At 39.6% G+C, this 18,813-nt stretch overlaps 1 protein-coding gene across 1 annotated transcript in view; it reads right to left on the bottom strand.

The window, feature by feature from the left end:
* Positions 1–18,813, bottom strand: part of Cntn4 (contactin 4) — a 353,211-nt gene that overhangs the window by 23,109 nt on the left and 311,289 nt on the right. Inside the window, exons 11-12 of the mRNA XM_038319285.1 lie at positions 7,669–7,844; positions 2,194–2,314 (exon numbers count right to left, since the gene is read on the bottom strand). Of these exons, the coding sequence (XP_038175213.1) occupies positions 2,194–2,314; positions 7,669–7,844 (297 nt within the window). The remainder of the gene's footprint in view (positions 1–2,193; positions 2,315–7,668; positions 7,845–18,813) is intronic.

Below are 18,813 nucleotides of genomic sequence, written 5' to 3' on the forward strand. Positions count from 1 at the left end.
TGGGCAGATCTACCTAAGTTGAGAATATAATTTTTTAATTTTTTTTAATTTAACCTTTATCTACAGCATGTCTCGAGTTCTCTTTTAGATAATTAGCACATAACTAGAGCAGTCATAATGGGAATGCAGTTTTTCTTTAACCTTTCTTGACAATTAAGTTGCTAATTCCTATGCATTTTCCTCTCACACCTGCCGGGGGCATACAGCGATACTTTCTATTGATTCTCAGAAAACCTCATTCCCTGTGTCCTCAGGTTCACCCTGACTCCAATTCTGATCCAGGATTTGTATTTTAGGTTCAGGTGGCTGTCCAAAATCTACATTCCCAACATTTAGGAATTATGATTAATGAGTTCGGAGGCATCAGATTATTTTGATGCTCCGGATAGAGTTTTATTTGCTTGCTTCTTTATTCGGCAGAGTTGTGTATGTATGTTGAGCAAAGGTTGCACCATGGAGTATCGTCTTCACCTTGATTGCCAGTTTTCAACTTAAAAAAAACCCTGTTAGGTTCCCAAAACTTTTAATTTTCATTTTATTTTCCCTTTTGATGGGCTAAAGATGACTCAGTGGTTAAGAACACCAGTTGCTCTTCTGCAGGACCGGTGTTCAATTCCCAGAATCCATATGTGGCCTACAGTTAGCTCCATGTTGCTCCAAACCCTGGGAATCTACCACCCTCTTCTGGCCTCCATGAGTACTGTACACAAACGGTGCATAGATAAAACACTCATCAGCCCAAAATAAAATGGCAACCCTCTTTTTCTTTTCACTGTTGGTTCGGTGTTGTGGTACACATCTGAGATTCCAGCACTTGAACAGCTGAGGCAAGAAATTCGTGAGTTTGAAGCCAGCCTAAGCTGTGCAACCATTGCTCTTTCAAAATGAAAAATCTTAGAAATCCTAAATTTCTTTCGTAAATTGATTTGAAGCCTAGAGTTTTCTTTAGCTGGTGGATTCATTCAGGGTAACCATGGCTGAAATGTTTAATGTAGTTCCTGTCAGTAGTACTAAGAATCTCATTCAGGTCAACATTCTGTATGGAGTGTTTTCCTATTTACTATAGTCCAGGCAAGTGTTTCCTATCAAGTCATACTGTAAAATCATGGCAGTCTTGTCAGAACACGGTCCAGGAATGGAGTTGTGTGACAATTCTGAGTTCTTGTGAGAAAACAGGAATCTTGTGACCTTAGTTTCTTCAAATCACGGAATTGTTCTTAGAATGTGTTTTCCTGCTCCTTACAGGTTTTTCAGATAGAAGTCAGTTTATTTTAGATTACTCATTATTTCTTGATAGGGTTGTTCAATTAAATGTTTACATGCCTCTATAGAAAACCATGTTTTCTTCTGCATGTGATATGTCCTTATGATTGTATATAGCTAGAAGTCATGAAACCTTTACTTAGGTGACCTTCCTTAACCCTTAGAGTATTTATTGTCTGATGCTGTGAATAAAGTTGGGTATTGCATGAGACTTTAGTCTGCCTTATGTATTGGCTCCATTCTCCCAGATCCTGTGGCCTCCAAAGCAGTAAACACAGCCTTAATAATTTTGGAAAAAATGAGTTTACTTAATCCCCTGTTATCCCACTAGCATAAAACACTAATGTGGTTCAGTCCAGAGGAAACACAGAAGAGTTAGTTGGATCACTTTTTTTTTTAAATATTTTTTATGGTTTATTTAAATTTATTTTATGTGCATTGGTGTGAAGGTGTCAGATCCCTGGAACTGTAGTTACAAGACAGTTGTAAACTGCCATGTGGGTGCTGGGAATTGAACCCGGGTCCTCTGGAAGAGCAGTCAGTACTCTTAACCACTGAGCCATCTCTCCAGCCCCGTTGGATCACTTTTTTAACTAATCGTTTTGGTTAATCTAAAGTTATTCTAGAGCATCCTGTCAACTCAGTAGTCATAACTGGGACAGTCAATAGGAGTTCTTTTCAGTAGGAACGCTGAACCTACTCAGTGCACTTTCTGGTTATTCATTCATTACCCATCTTTTATGAAAAAAAATGCATGTTTGAAAAACTATAGACTGTTAACCTCTGTGCACAATGATTAGCTTATGCCTCTCTTTTAAACATAATTCAAAGACATTGAGGCTTTATGTTGCTGTGGTAGAGTTTATATCATAGGGATATTGAAAGGGCAAAACACAAGCAATATAGAAAGAAAAAATAAAAGTCCAATACCTCTTACAATCAGGTCGGCGGTGGCAGAGAGTTTGTCCACACTTGTTTGGACCATGCAGACATATTTCCCAGCATGCTTCAGTTGGATGTTTCGGATCATCAAATCACCAGCTGAATCCTGCTGATAAAGTAGAGGAAAGTGGCTACAATTACTTTTTAATGAGCCCTAAATATCATTATCACATGAAGGACACTATGACTAATGGATTTATTTTACGCCGGCTGGTGAAAACGTTAGTGATGCAAGCCATGGCTATTAAACCTATGTGAGCCAGCCTGAGAGAGAAGAGCACCAATGTTTTCAGCGAGCTTATCTTCCCCAGGAGCTCAGGTGTCTGGATCAGTCTCCTGTCCTTGCTGGCATCACTCAAAGTTACACAACACGGTTTTTGATTGAGCCTTATGGGCTCCCTTCAGAATGCTCTAAGTCTATTGCTGGTGCTTGCATTCTGAGACGTTGAAATCCTATATTTGGAAAGAGGAGGCAAATCTACGTTCAGAGGCATCTGCATTTTTCTGCAGAACCCTGTCTTGCAGCCAGCATTTTGATTGCTCTCAGGTTTGAATTAAAGGATTATGAAGGCCAGACTCTCTAAGGAAATCTTGAATCATCGAGTATGGAATAGTGCTAATTTGTTTTCTAAATGCCAAATGCATGTTTGATTAGCAGATGAATGGGACTAATTACATCCTAGTATGGATGCCTGTGTGCCCCACAACCGTTTTCCCACTGCCCACCAGCAAATGACTTTTCATAAATACAAAGTGATCTTTCCACTAGACTGTTCTACCTTGAAGCTTGGTTTTATTCCCTGGATATTGAGAAGCTTGGAGAATAAAGCAGTGACCACTTCGTGGGTTAGACTAGAAATGTTCCCTTCTTTCAGAATCCAAACTACAAAACAGGAAGTTGACACAGACATTGAAGTTGCTATTCCTCCAAAGAGCACTGATTATGAGTAACACATGGTAGGACTTTGTATACATCCTGAATTTTCCAAGTGCTTTAGTTGAGTTAACAGACTAGGTTCACCTCTGTATGCTGTGATCACCATTGATTAATAAAGAAACTGCTTTGGGCCTATAATAAGGCAGAACAGAGCTAGGTGGGAAAAACTAAACCGAATTCTGGAGTCGCTAGATGCCATTGAGCTGTTAGAGGAGAAAGATACAAGCCGCCAGCAGGAACCTTGCTGGTAGGTCACGAGCCTCATTGTAAAATGTAAAATAATGGAAATGGGTTAATACTAGATCTAAGAGCTAGCTATCTTAAGTGATTAGCCAAGCAGTTATTTAAATAATATAGTTTTTGAGTGAGTATTTCGGGTCTGGGAAGCCAGGAACAAACACGCAGCCTCCCTATTACAGGTTCCCATATGTTCTATGAGGCAGGCACTGTTGTTAATTTATTTACAGATGAGAAAATTCTGAGATAAAGAGGCTAGACAACTTTCTGTAAGCTACATATGTAGCAAAAGACAGTTCCAATCCTTGTTTCCTGTGTATGCATACATATGTACATATGTACAAATGTGTATACATGTTTGTGTGTATGCTGGTGCATGTATGTGGTGGGTGCATGGAGAGAAGAATAAAACATCAGGTGTCATTTCTGTGGTACTATCTACATTGTCGTTTGATGCAAGGTCTCTTATTGGCCTAAAACTTGCCAAGTAGATGAGGCCTGGCCGGCAAACCCAGCTCAAGAAATCTGCATATCTCTGTCTCCTCGGCATTGGAAAAACAAGCATAGTCTACCATGCCTTGGTTTTTTGTTTGTTTGTTTGTTTTGTTTTTGTTTTTCAAGGCAGGGTTTCTCTGTAGCTTTGGAGCCTGTCCTGGAAGTAGCTCTTGTAGACCAGATTGGCCTCGAACTCACAGAGAACTGCCTAAAATGAGTTCAGGGGGAGTGAATTTAGGTTCTGTGCTCAGCAGACTAGCATTTACCACTGAGCCACCTCCCAGACCCATCCCTTGTTAGCAATAGTAATTATATACTTCTCTCCAGGAAAGAATTTATCCCTGTTTGAAAGCAACATGTTAGCCAGGCAGTGGAGGCACACACCTTTAATCCCAGGACTCGGGAGGCAGAGGCAGGCAGATAAATATCTGTGAGTTTAAGGGCAGCCTGGGCTACAGAGTGGATTCCAGAGCAGCCAAGGCTACAGAGAGGAACACTGTCTCAAACAACAACAATAACAATAAAAAACAACCATCTCCCACCTCCCACCCCCCGAAAAAAGCCAAAAAGCAAGCAAGCAACAAGTCCTCAGTTTCTTCTTTTGTTTCAGTAAAATAGGGTCACACTCACATTTACTGAGGGTGAGGACAAAGTCAGGAGCACCAACTGTTGCAAGTAGGAGTAGGAGAAGAAAGGCAGGAGTATGTCTGGAGGAAGAGATGCAGTCTGGGGACCTAATTTGTTTGGGGGCCATCCCTGCTGTGTGACTTCATCTAAGTCTCTTAATCTGTCTGCTTCAGAGAAGGATGCCTTTCCTGCCTTGCTGTGTAATGAGAATCAGATGAGACTGAAGGCCTGTGAGAAACCCCTTCACAGACTGTGAAGCATGGAACAAATTTAAACCCGTCTTAGTGATGGCCGTGATCAATTTTCTTTGTGAAACAATCATGCCAAAGACCTTAAGTCCAACTCTAGAAGAGCCGAGACATTTTTGTCTGAACATTCTTTCACTTAAAACACTGTGTTCTCATCTGATTCCACCATCTACTGATCAGTCCTCAGTCTAAAACAATGGGAAAATAATTACTAACCCATTTCATAGGGTTCCTGTGAGAATTGAGGAGCTAATATGGAATAAGGTGATTGATAAATGGTTAGGTACTTTGCAAGTAATAGGAATCAGCATTATGAACCTAAAATAGTTCACATATTGGGACTTTAAATAGAGATGTAAATAAAAACTAAGCCTCGTGATGGAAATGTGTAGAGGGGTGGGAAATCATGTTGGTTTTAAGGTGGATGACATATTTACTTTAAAATGGAAGCCATATTGATTTTAAGGTAGGAGCAATGTTGATTTTAAGGTGGAGGATCTATTGGCATTAAGGAAATATTTACCCTGTCTCAGTGATTCATCCTATTCACTAGGGGATGAGGTCAAAGAAACTTATTTTAGCTCATTGCAACCTGTTTTCACATTTTTTTTAATTTGTGACCGAGAGTGTGTCTTAGCTCTTCTTAAATTTTAGTGAGATTCATAGCTTTGAAATCAAACTGAGAGAAACATTAGCGTGAGAAATGAAGGAGGAGTCTCACAGAGAGAGGCTGTTCTGTCTTTTAGAAATACCCATATCCAACTGTTACTGTGGTTTACGTTTACGTTCCTACCAAACGGAACAAAAGAGTAGCAGTATATCCGATCCCTACTCCAATTGTGGCTTCCGTTCTTTTTCTGAAAGAGCACTGGGGGACACGAGAGAATGACAAAACAAGAGCTTTCCAAAATACCAAACAGGCTGAGCCTATCCGCCATTACTTCTTCAGCTGGCTTGGGAAGCGCAAACTCAAATGGGTCTGAGCTCAGAATGGCACATGCTTGGCTCAGCTGTGAAATCCTGTCATCATCAACATGGCTGACACTGGTGGCTAGCCTACTTCTTCCTCTGCGTTTGTAGTAGCAGTGGATAGCTGATCCTGGTGACTGTACTAATTGCATAGAAGAGAGGCATTTTTCCCTATGAAAAGCAAATGAAAGCAATTACTTTGGTTTTTAATTTTTGATTGTTTTTTGAGACAAGGTCTTTCTATTGAAATCAGGATGGCCTACACCTCACAGTGAAAGGCTGTCCCAAACTCAGCTGCTTTTGTTTCTGCTTCCTGAATGCTGAGATTACAGGTGTGTGCCACTATAGACAGCTGAATGAGCGCACATCTTTTGATGCTAAGTATTCCCTGGTCCTTTGTTCCATTAAGACGTCTCCCTCTGCATCTCAGATGAAATGGCACATAATGGCTAATAGGTCTGATTGGCCAGGGATCATTTTTAGTCATCAACCATCAATCCTTTCTAATTAGCTCATGAAATTCTCCAAAATCATACTTTTCATATCAACTTTGCCTATAAAGTTGGTTTTAATGTGGAAAACAACTATTCAATAGTTGATGAAGCGATTTCTCAGCATATACAGCCCCATTACTACAATTAATATTACCCCTTTTTCAGAGTATACAGCCATTAGAGTTTTAAACATATTTCTTTTTGTGGTAGGCATGGGGCTAAGCACATTTTTAGCCTTTAAAGCATTTAATATCACCAATGATTCAGTGAAGTAGAATCTCTCTCACTAAGCTGGGCTACATAAAAGAAGTCCAGAAGGGTTAATCATGGAAATGTTATCCAGCCTTATTCAACCAATATTCCAAGAGAGAATTCCTAATGAACAGAGGCATCCACTGGTGTAATGAATTAACGTCTCTCCCGTGTATCCAAAGTGATATCATCCTTGGGAGAATTGAGAGAATAGTCACTCAACTCCCTTTTAGTGTTCTGCAACTCAAACTCTAGCAAACTAAGCATGCATGTAATCGATAAGAATTATTACAACAGTTAGGTGGAAAATATATCCCAATAATCCCATGGAAGGAGTTGTAGGCTTCAGGGCATTTATACTCCAACTAACGAGATACACATAAGCTGAGATGGGCAAATCAGTAAATCCCATTTCTACAACAGTTGAGGGAGGGAAGGGTTTTTCAAATCATAGCCCCAGTTTTATACTCTGGTGCTTTCTGATTAGGTCTTCCCAGATGGTGCTCTTCAGAGGGAGTATTCATTACCAATGGCCATGTAGAGCTGTGATAATGCAGAGAAAAAAAAATGTTGAAAAAGTTTGTGATAGAGGCAGTTGTTTCTAGATCTAACCTTCTCTTGGCACATAGTCAATGATAATGTATAGTGTACTGAAGTGTAAGGCATTTCAAAAATTGAAGCATTTGGATTTGGACTCCACCAAATGAATCACCTCAGTGTATTTGCAGGATCAAGAGAATAAGTGCCAACTTTATGATAATGACTCTCCCATAAGAGCCCAGAGGAATCCGATAGCAACCTGAAGGCATATAAAGAAATTATATTTAAGATACTTTATTTGGTGGCACATCTCCAAATATGAGAGTGGAGTTTGGGCTGGGAGGTTCAAAACCGAATCATGTCATTTAGCAGTTGTGGAGGAAAAGGCACTCCATATAACACCTATGAACCTCAGTTTCCTTCTTCACATACAGCAGTGAACAGCTAACCTGACATCAGGTTTGTTATGCATGCTACGGATGACATCACTGACTGTGTAAGTGATGCAGAAAGGAGCAGGAAGTAATCCACAGCTCTGGGAAATAAGATGCTTCAACAACACCTTTCCACTTGTTTCTAAGTTAATGTGAACAAAATCATTTGGGTCAGTCTACAGAACTTGTGGTGTGCTGTTTCTTACAGATAGCATGGCATTGGTACTTACCCCTCCAACTCTTTCAAAGTGGTCTCCATCTTTGTCGAAGTCTATCAAGTGTCCATTAAATGACCAAGTAAACACAATGTCCAGGGAGTGATCATGTGTCACCTGGCATGGAAGAACAATGCTTTCTCCAACAGTGACATCCATGCTGGAAGGGGGAACCATCACTTTTGTTGGGTCTAGAATTTGAAAAAAAAAGCAAGGGCCATGGATGTAGCTTAATAGTAAAGTGTTCTCACATATATATGTAACACCCTAATTTCAATCTCCAGAACCTCCAAACTCCCCTTTGCCCTCAGGCAAAACAAACAGCAACAGAAGTGATATGGTGTATGTGGAAGTGTAGTATAGAAGTTGCGGAACCTGGAGCAGTTGGTTTCGTGATCTCATCCTTCTTAAGTTGACATCAACCAGCTTCAGTTACCTGAGAGCCCAGATTCAGATACAGGGCTATTTTCAATATAAAAAGATGAAGCTTCTCACTATGCATACATAGGATTCAGCCCAGGAGCCATGCAGTGATCTCTCTGGAGACAAGCACACAAGGGCCCACTGGCTGGCAGCAACTCTGAAAGATGCTGTTTTTTAAAGGTTTGCACATGTCTCTGGGCTCACTAAAAGCTGTATCTCTGTCATGTCTAAAGGGAACTCCATTCTGGAGGTTAGACAAATGCCAGCATTCCTCAGGAACTGGCGAATCCAGTTCCTGACAATCAAAGGAGCCATTTCCCTTATGACCGGCAGAAGAGACAAATGGCTGTGTACGGTACCTATTGGCATACCAAAGTGCATGCTGACCTGCCTGCTCCCTCAGTATCACAAGTACCTGCTACCCATTTCATAGTCAATGCCAACATTCTAACCCTTCTCATCTCCTGCCCTACCCCAAACTTCCACAGCTCATGGGCTTCCTCCCACAAGCTACCCTTTCTCCTTATAACCCTGCTATTTCTGCTGTTCCCTCTCTTTTGTCCACAAGCTCTTTGTACTCCTCTCTCACACAATCCTGGTTCTCTCATGGCCAGGTTCAGTCTGCTTGTCTCATTTAATTTACTACTCTCTCTGCTCTGTCTTCTTCCAGATGCCTCTGGCCGTTCTCTCACGTATCTACAATAAAAAACCCTTCCTCTTAACCATACCATGGAGCAGTCATGTCTCCTGACATGCTATCAGGAAAATCCGTGTAATTTGAAGTGTGTTCAACTTTTCATTTTTGTTTGTTGCTTTTTTGTTGTCATTGTCAAAGTAGTTAAGTGTTTTAGTATAGGAAATTGAGAGGAATATTTAAAGTCAGGGCAATAAAATAAAACAAGAAATTCCCACACAAAGTATAGTCAAATCACGTACACATGAAACTTATGTTGTCCCTTGACCTTAGCAGAAGGCTAAGAAGTAGTGAGACTATTATTTCCATTTAGGTAGAATTTCCCTCCATCTTCAGGCTCATCATTCTTCAGTGGTTTTGTTTTTCATCATCGTAAGCATGACAAAGGAAACACCCCTCCACCTAAACTGAGGCCTTAAATCAGGCCCAGGGCTCCAGAAATCTGTTGCCCATGGAACTCAGAAAGGAGCTAACACCCATCACAAACTCTGGAACCAGGTTCCCCCCCCACCAAAAAAAAATTAGGCAATTTGTCTTTAAGTCTCACCCTGAAGTTTATTAAGAAAAAGAAAAAAAAGAAAGAAAGAAAAGAAAAAGCAGTTTCTGGGCCTGGCTTTACCAGGTCCTTCCTACTCCCTACTGTCTACAACAAAAAGCTGATTCTCAGACTCTGCACAATGTTTTCCTGTCCCCTTTCATACTGAGCCTCAGGGTTTGAGGTACCAACCTCACAAGCCAAAGACGTTCTAAGATTGTTCAGAGGTCGAATTGAGGCTATTCCTTTATTCTTTTCCATTGGTTTATTTCTTACATATGGTGCAGATAAAGCACCCCATTCCTTCCAACTTAATATGCATTTGCTTGTATCTTCATAAAGCTATTTTATAATCTGCATAATATATCAATTTATAGCTTTCTACTTTGAAACTAATAGTCATCTTAAGGAATTTTATTACAAATATAATCATAAAGGTAATGAATATCATGAGGAAGGTAAAATCTGTATATTGTTTCTTCAAAATAAAGAATATTACTTTGGGGTCTGGAGAGGTGGCTTTGTGCTTAAGACCATGTATTCTTCCAGAGGACCAGATTTTTCTGATCATCCCTGTCAGGCAGGTGACAACCACCTGCCACTCTAGCTCCAGGGGTATCTACTGACTCTTCCCACACTTATGCAAACACATATACATAATTGAAACAAATATTTTGAAAAGAATATTAGTTTTCAATGTTACTCTTTACATTTTTGTTTTAATTTGGTTGTGTAGTGGTATTTCATTTGTATTTTAATAAATAAAGGTTGCCTGAGGATCAGAGAGTCAAACAGCCCCACTTGTTAACCTTACAGACCACGACTGGTAACACACACATTTAATCCCAGTAGCCACATTAGTTGTCACAGAAACTGAGCAGTGCATGCCTTTAATCCCAGTGCCTTTAATTCCTAGAGAGGAATGTAAAGTGGGAGGAGATAGGTCACAGTCACAGTCTTGTTCTTAGAGTTCCTGGAGGTAGGATCACCATATTCGAACTGAGGTTGAGGTAAGAGTCAGTGGTAAGCTGCTTTGCTTTTCTGATCTTTAGGTCAATCCCCAATTTCTATCTCTGAGTTTCTATCAGTTGTGCTTCAGGGTTGTAACAGGCTTTCTTAGCAGACATTTGTCAACTTCCAACCCACACATGGTTCTTTACAATACTACAGGGTTTCATAAATAATGTCAGATAGTACAATGATAATAAGCAATATGGATTCAACATAGTGCCCAGGTACATGCCTCCTGATTGAAATCTGTGTTCAGTCACACTCGACAAATGTCCATAAAGTAATCCAAAGTGAATAATTGGAAGCAAGATTAAATCAAAGCTACCACCATCATCAACAACAAAGAGAAAAAAATTAAGTATCTTTCATATTTGTAGGACTATGTTTCAGCCTGTGAGATATATAAACATTTATTATAATAACTGCTTGGGTTAAAATCACTCTGGTAAGAAAATTACACAATGGAATAAAAGAAAGCATCTTCAACAAATAGTGCTGAATGTTGACTGCAAATGGATCCATACCTATCACTCTGCACTAAATTCAAGTTCAAATGGATGAAAGACCTCAAAATAAACACAGTTACATTAACTCTGATAGAAGAGAAAGTGGAAAATAGCCTTGAACACATTGGCATAGGAGACAACTTCCTGAATAGAACACCAATAGCATAAACACTATGATTGACAATTAATAAATGTGGCCTCATAAAACTGTAAAGCTTCTGTAAGTCAAAAAAAACACATGCCAGAATGGCTAAGATCAAACCCACAAATGATGCTGGAGAGGATGTGGAGCAAGGGGAACACTCCTCCATTGCTTCTGGGAGTGTAAACTTGTACAGCCACTATGGAAATCAATATGGCATTTCAGAAAATTGGGACTCAATCTACCTCAATAACCAGCCATACCACTACTGGGCATATATATAGGGTGCCCATCCTTACCACAAGGACATTTGCTCAACTATGTTCATTGTAACTTTATTTGTAATAGCCAGAACCTGGAAACAACTAAAGAGTGGATAAAGAAAATGTGGCACATTGACATAATGGAGTATTACTCAGCTGTTAAAAACAATGACATTAGGAAATTTGAAGGGAAATGGCTGGAACTAGAAAAAAATCATCCTGAGTGAGGTAACCCAGACCCAGAAAGACAAACATGATATATACTCACTCATAAGTGGATATTGGGCATTAATTAAAGGATAACCGTGTGACAATCAACAAACTCACAGGCTAGGCAACAAGGAGGGTCAAGGGGGACACATAGACCTCCCTGGGAAGAGGACATAGAAGGTATTTCCTGAGTGGATTGGGGGCAGGCAAAGATGGGAACTTGAGGGATCAGGTCAGCAGTGGAGAGGAAATTACTGAAAGAGTTGACTGGAAGGGGAGACATTTTGGGATCAGGTAGAAACCTGATACAAAGGAAACTCCCATGAATCCACAAGGATGACCCCAGTTAAGACTCCTAACAATAGTGGATATATAGCCTGAGCTGGCCTTCTTCTATGATCACATTGGTGACTACTCCATTGTCATCAGAGAGCTTTCATCCAGTAACTAGTGGAAACAGATGTAGAGACCCATAGCCAAAGGTTAGACCAACCTCAGGGAATCCTGGCCTGTTTCCCTATGCTTTGGTTAGCTTTTGTTAACCTATTTATCATACTGAATTGCCTTACCTAGCTTTAATACAGGGGAGGTGCTTAGTCTTACTGCAACTTTATATGTCATGTGTTGTTGATACTTATGGGTGGCCAGTCCATTTTTGAACAGAAACAGAGGAGGAGTGGATTGAGGGGAGGAGGGAAGGGTTTTTGAAGAAGAATAGGAGGAGAAGAGGGAGGGGAAACTGGGGTCAGGGCATAAAATAAATAAACTAGTTAAATTTAAAAAATCTTTGGTAGGAATTTTGAAATCATATTTCATGGGGTGTTAACTTTAGTTTTACTCTCCTTCTAATTGACAGTATCTATATATACATTTGTGGGGTATCGTATATGTTTTATTGTAACACACATTTTTTATCTTAAAAATTTTATACATTTTGTAGCTGGGCGGTGGTGGCACACACCTTTAATCCCAGCACTTGGGAGGCAGAGGCAGGCAGATCTCTGTGAGTTCGAGACCAGCCTGGTCTACAAGAGCTAGTTCCAGGATAGGCTTCAAAGCTACAGAGAAACCCTGTCTCGAAAAACCAAAAAAAAAATTTTATACATTTTGTTTATGTTTTCTGCTCCCCCAACTTCTCCTGAGACTTTCCCATTCTCTACCCAATAGATTTATGTTTTTTTCTCTCTTTCTTTCAAAGTAAAAAATAAAAATCTATCACACAAAAAACCCAAAAAGGACCAAAACCAAAATCAAAGCAAAGGACCAACAAGACACTAACTGTCCAAACAACAAAAGTGTGCATGCGCGCATGCACACACACATACCCACCCCCCCAACACACACCTGAAACACAACAAACCATGAAGTTTGTTTACGTTGGCCAACTATTCCTGGGCATGAGACCTGCCCCATGGAGTGTTATTGATACAATCCTTTGGAGAAAACTGATTTTCCTCTTGCAGTGAATATCATTTGCAAATAACTTCTTGGTTTGGGGTGGGAACCTATGTCTACTCCCTTCTCTCTGCTAGGACCAAGTCTGGTTTAAACCTGTGCAGACCTTGTACAATATACTGGTGTACACATAAATGTGTGTTTACAAAGTGTTTCAAGGACATCGTATATGGATGGAGGAGGCTGATGGAATAATGACAATCAATCCCAAGACCCTTAGCACTGTTTAGCACTCTGCATAGCTTAACCTCATTTATTCATAATAAATACCATTATTATCTGTCTAAGAGACAAGAGGACTGCTGCCCGAGAGTGGTTAAGGAGCTCTGTGTTGTACTATTCTGCCTGCCTTCATAGCTGAGAGCATGAGATCTATGAGCAAATCTTTCAGGTTGCAAGGCTAAGGGCAAAGGACAGCAATTTTCAGTCCTTATTATGTGTAGAGTACTGAAGATGGTTGAGTGCAGAAAGGAGTCTAAGAGTGTCTGCCACAGGATGCAAAGAGTGCTGTAAAAGGAGATAACTGGCTGTGAGCTCTAAAATGCTGCCTTTAGTGGGAGGTCTACATACCAAACTTAGGAGAGTAGAGTCAACCGTCCAGGTACTTAAAACCTGACATTTGGGTTATCACCAAGGAGTCTGCACAAATCCCAGAGTCTACATGCGTTTAAAATTGCGTGTCTGTGTGTGTGTGTTTGTCTTTGTATAACTTCTCTCCGTGTTGAAAATTGACCTCATGACTTTGCATACCCTGTAGCACTGAGTCACATTCTCAACACATTAAGGGATCTGGGACAGATTTTTATTAATGAAACTCTAATGCCTGTGTGTTTGTCTTTGTATAACTTCTCTCCGTGTTGAAAATTGACCTCATGACTTTGCATACCCTGTAGCACTGAGTCACATTCTCAACACATTAAGGGATCTGGGACAGATTTTTATTAATGAAACTCTAATGCCTGTTAACCAATGATTAGCTGGGTTTCTTACATACAGGATCATGCTGGCCCAGTTGTAGTACTGACAACAGCTAATTCATCAGTTTGGTACTTGTTGGCAATTCATGCTCTGAGCTTTGTAATAGTAATGATCAATGTGAAGTAAGTCATGCATGTCCACACAGCAGAGAGGTCTCCTGGGGACTGGAGAAGATTAAACTAAGGAGTTTGAAAACCTCATTAGGTCCTTGGGTTTTATCAGTGTTTACTTTTTCAGCAACTCTCATTTACTGTGCTAGGAATTCTGATGCTTTTGATTAATTTCCTTAAATTTGAATACAACTGCTGTACACAAATAAACAGATGGCCTCTTGCCAAAACAAACTGTCTCCCTTCCTTTGGTTTTAATCCATCAAGATCACGAAGGATCTGCATTTATGACTTTTGTTTTGACAACTCACTCTCACTATTGCTCCATGCACAGAGTTCTCAGAGGTAATTAGAGCTCAAGATGCTGTTTGAATCTGGTCTCAATTATGTGACAACAATAAGTAGGACCAACAGCACTCAGGAAAAAATGTTCCGAGTTGTTTCCTGTTTTCAACCTGAAGAGTGACTGAGCCAGGACTCTAGAACACTGATGCTGACTGACATTTATTTACTAACTGCTGAAGCTACTAAGAGTTTACAGAAATTGTTTTATTTCCTGCAGTGTTTTCTCAATAAACCAAGTGCTTTGTTCCAGTTTAACAAGCACAAGGAACAGTTAGTCATTAGACACTTAGACAACTAGATTAACAAATGGATGTGAACATGATATTACATATCCAAGCCATTTTACATGCTGACTTGGTGATGCTGGAAAAGACATTCTGAATTAGAATTATCTGTAGAAACAAGTGGTTTTGTTCCTATACCTACACAATTTTGCTTATAAAATAAGCACTCCCCACAAGAGTGAGGTAATGAAATCAACCTAGATGTCCATTATCAGATGAATGGTTAAAGAATAAAGAAAATGTGGTATGGAGTTTTGATTGGTCATAAAAACATAATGAAATTACACTATTTGAAGGAAAATGGATGGAACCATCTTGTTTAGTTGCATAAGCCAGCCTCATAAAGACAGGTACCTATATGTTTTCTCTTGGGTATGGAATCTAGGTTTAATAATAGTAATAATGGTATATAAAAAGCTGGGCATGGTGCTATACTCCTTTAATCTCAGTGCTTAGGAGGCAGATGCAGCCAGATCTCTGTGAGTTCAAGGCTATTTTTGTCTACATAATGAGTTACAGGACATCCAGGACTATAGAGAAACCATGTCTCAGTGTGTGTGTGTGTGTGTGTGTGTGTGTGTGTGTGTGTGTATGTGTGTGTGTGAATATATATACATGATATGTTGTGGAAAGGAAAAAAAACGCAAAGAAGGCAGGGAAGGACATGAGAGGGTAATGTGGATTGAATATTACCAATGATACACACATATAAAAAAGTTATAATAAAATGGATCATTTTTCACTGGATATACACTAATTAAAAAGTACTTTGGGCCCATGGGATAATAATCCCATCTAAAAAATATTTGTGTATCTGTGGGTGAGTATAGGTGTGCACATACCTAGTACACATGTAGAGGTAAAAAAGACAATTTTGGATGTCAGTCTTTGCTTTTTACCTTGTTTGAGGCAGGTGTCTTTGTTATTAGTCTGTGCACACCTGCCTCCTGTCCTGTGAGCCTCTGGGGTGCCTTCTATCCCCACATCCTATCACAAGGCAGAAGTTTTGGAATTATAAGCACACCACAATGCAGCTTTATGTGTGTTTGGGGATTTGAATTTAGGTCCTCATGTTTGTATGGTAAACAGTTTACTCACTGAACCATCTCCCTAAGCCCAATGATTCTAGTTTTGATGTTGTTTTCTGCATGTTGCATCTTCCACTTCATTTTATAATTTCTTGTTGACAGAGGTCTGTCCTGCCCTGTCCCATAGCCGTTCAGTCCCAAAGAAACACACAGAGGGCTACATCAATTATAAATGGGTTGGTCTATTAGTTCAGGCTTCTTATTAACTCTTATACCTTACATTAACCCATAATTATTGTCTGTGTTAGCCACATGGCTTGGCACTTTTATCGGTGAGGCATTCTCATCTTGCGTCCTCTGGCTCTGGGTGACGACTGCAGACTGAGCCTTTTCTCTGCCCAGAACTCTCCTGTTCTGGTCGTCCTGCCTCCAATCAGTGTTTTATTAAACCAATACAAGATCAGTGTCTCACAGCAATTTCTTCTCATTTCAATCGCAGTGCTAAGGATACTCATTTGGTGCTTATATAAGGAAGTGTGTGTATGTGTGCAAGTGTTAACTCATCTTGAATCATCTGTAGCAAATTTCTTGTGATGGTTGTGATAAAATGTCTTTTGGTAAAATTATGTCTTCTCTTTTTAAAATTATTATTTCTTTTTTAGGAAGGAGCTAAAAATGTGGGACTCTTCACAGTCTTGGAACATGCCAAAGAACTAATAGTTTACATTTAATGATGTAAGGGAACATGGACAGAGAATTGCTTTTAATAATAGTTAAATGTCACAGCAAAGGCTGCTGATGGATGATGACAATAATCCTAGAGGTCACATGCTTGCAGGCAATCTTCAACACTTTGTAGTTGGCCCCTATTTTTCAATAAAAATAGAATCAGTGTTGGATAAACTAATTTATCAATTCTTTGTAAGATATATATGAAAAAAGGATGTCCTAAATATTAGATGAAAATCAAGAATTTTAGTGACTCAAACTGGGTCATGCATTCTTTTCTTTTTTCTTTTTTAAATCTAGGATGAAATTTAACAGGGATAATAGCAAAAAGCTGTACTTTTAAAAATTATCAAAATGACAGCCTACAGGGTGGGAAAAGATCTTCACTAACCCCACATCAGACAGAGGTCTGATTTCCAAAATATACAAAGAACTCAAGAAATTTGTCATCAAAAGAACAAATAACCCAATAAAAATGGAGTACAGACCTAAACAGAGAACTCTCAACAGAGGAATCTAAAATGGCTGAAAGACACTTAAGGAAATGTTCAACATCCTTAGTCATCAGAGAAATTCAAATCAAAATAACTCTGAGATTCCATCTTACACCTGTAAGAGTGGCCAAGATCAAAAACACTGATGACAACTTATGCTGGAGAGGTTGTGGGATAAAGGGAACACTCCTGGATTGCTGGTGGGAATGCAAGCTGGTACAGCCCCTTTGTATGTCAGTGTGGCGATTTCTAAGAAAAATAGGAAACAACCTACCTCAATACCCAGCAATACCACTTTTGGGTATATATCCAAAGGATGCTCAATCATGCCACAAGGGCCTGTGCTCAACTATGTTCATAGCAGCATTTTTTTTTGTCATAACCAGAACCTGGTAACAACCTAAATGTCCCTCGACCAAAGAATAGACAAGGAAAATGTGGTATATTTACACAATGACAGAAAAAATAACGACATCTTGAATTTTGCAGGCAAATGGGTGAAGCTAGAAAACATCATTTTGAGTAAGGTAACCCAGACCCAGAAAGACAATTATCACTTGTACTCACTTATAAGTGTTTTTAAAACATAAAGCAAAGAAAACCAGCCAACAGATCACAATCACTGAGAACCTAGACAACAATGAGGATGCTAAGAGAGACATACATAAAAATACATCTAATCTACATGGGTAGTAGAAAAGACAAGAACTCCTGAGTTAATTAGGAGCATGGGGACCTTGGGAGAGGGTTGAAGGGGAGGGGAGAGGCAGGGAGGGGAGCAGAGAAAAATGTAGAGCTAAATAAAAATCAATAAAAAATAAAATTAGCAACCTCAGTATATTCTACCAGATTGGCAATGCCCAAAGACAAGATGAATATTTCACTATGTGACGAATCCATGTAACTGCCAAAGAAAGCTAATGCAGTCTTATGCTGCAGTCATTGCCTGTGCTATTCCAATTTAAGGAGGTAATAATCTGGCTGTATTTTGCATTAGTCATAGCACAGCTTGCCACTAGTGTCTTTTGGAGTCCCTGACAGATTAGTACACACATGCTGCTGAAGAGTCAAGTACATTTAAACAGCAAAAGTCACTGAAAATGTTCAGTACAAAAAAGAAACATCAAGAGAAGTGGGATAGGAGCTTCCAGACCCATGAAGGTTATTGCTTGTTTTGCATTTTCCCCGCAGTAGAAAGGAAAGAGAAACAGGATGGTTTTACTCCTGCTTAGAAGGACTTTCTAATCATTGGATCTCTCTAACAGGAAAATGGGGTTCCTGAGGACATCATGCATCTCCATTTGGAGAGTTATTCAAATGGATAAAAGAACCATCAGAAATGGGTACAGGTGACACCGATGTCCAGCCAGGCTGGGTAAGGTCTGTTGCATCTTGTATTTGATAATTTCCTCCTTCCATCAACACCCACTGCACAATGGTGTTTACCTGGCTTTTCTCCCCTTGTGACTGGTGGGCGGTGTGGAGGAAGGTTTTCTGAGTTTACACACAAATTCCTGCCTGTTTCAACTCCTTCTATGATGGTTGTCAAAGGATCCTTTGTGGCCACTGTTCATATGTATATATACCAAATGACATTCTACTCTAGGGGAAAACACTTGTCTTTGTGGTATGTTCATTTACTTAAAGATCTAGACAACTTATGACTTCTTATTTTACCCAAAAGTTTATAAGATACCATTTTGATGATTAAAAATTCCTCATTTTTGGCCAATGGGGGTCATTTGAACCTAGAGTCTCTGTCTTGTTGGCATTTTATCACTCAACATTTCCTTACATTCTGTTCCAAAAGGATGTTCTAGATCTCTCTTGTATGAATAGTGTGTGTGTTGTGTGTGTGTGTGTGTGATAGAGATGCAGACACATAGAGCAGAAAGATGGAGAAGAGGAGGGAAAGGGAGAGACGGTTCTGTGTTAAGGCACATATAAATGTAA

This window comes from Arvicola amphibius, chromosome 2, assembly GCF_903992535.2.
Source record: "Arvicola amphibius chromosome 2, mArvAmp1.2, whole genome shotgun sequence".
Classification (NCBI taxonomy): domain Eukaryota; kingdom Metazoa; phylum Chordata; class Mammalia; order Rodentia; family Cricetidae; genus Arvicola; species Arvicola amphibius.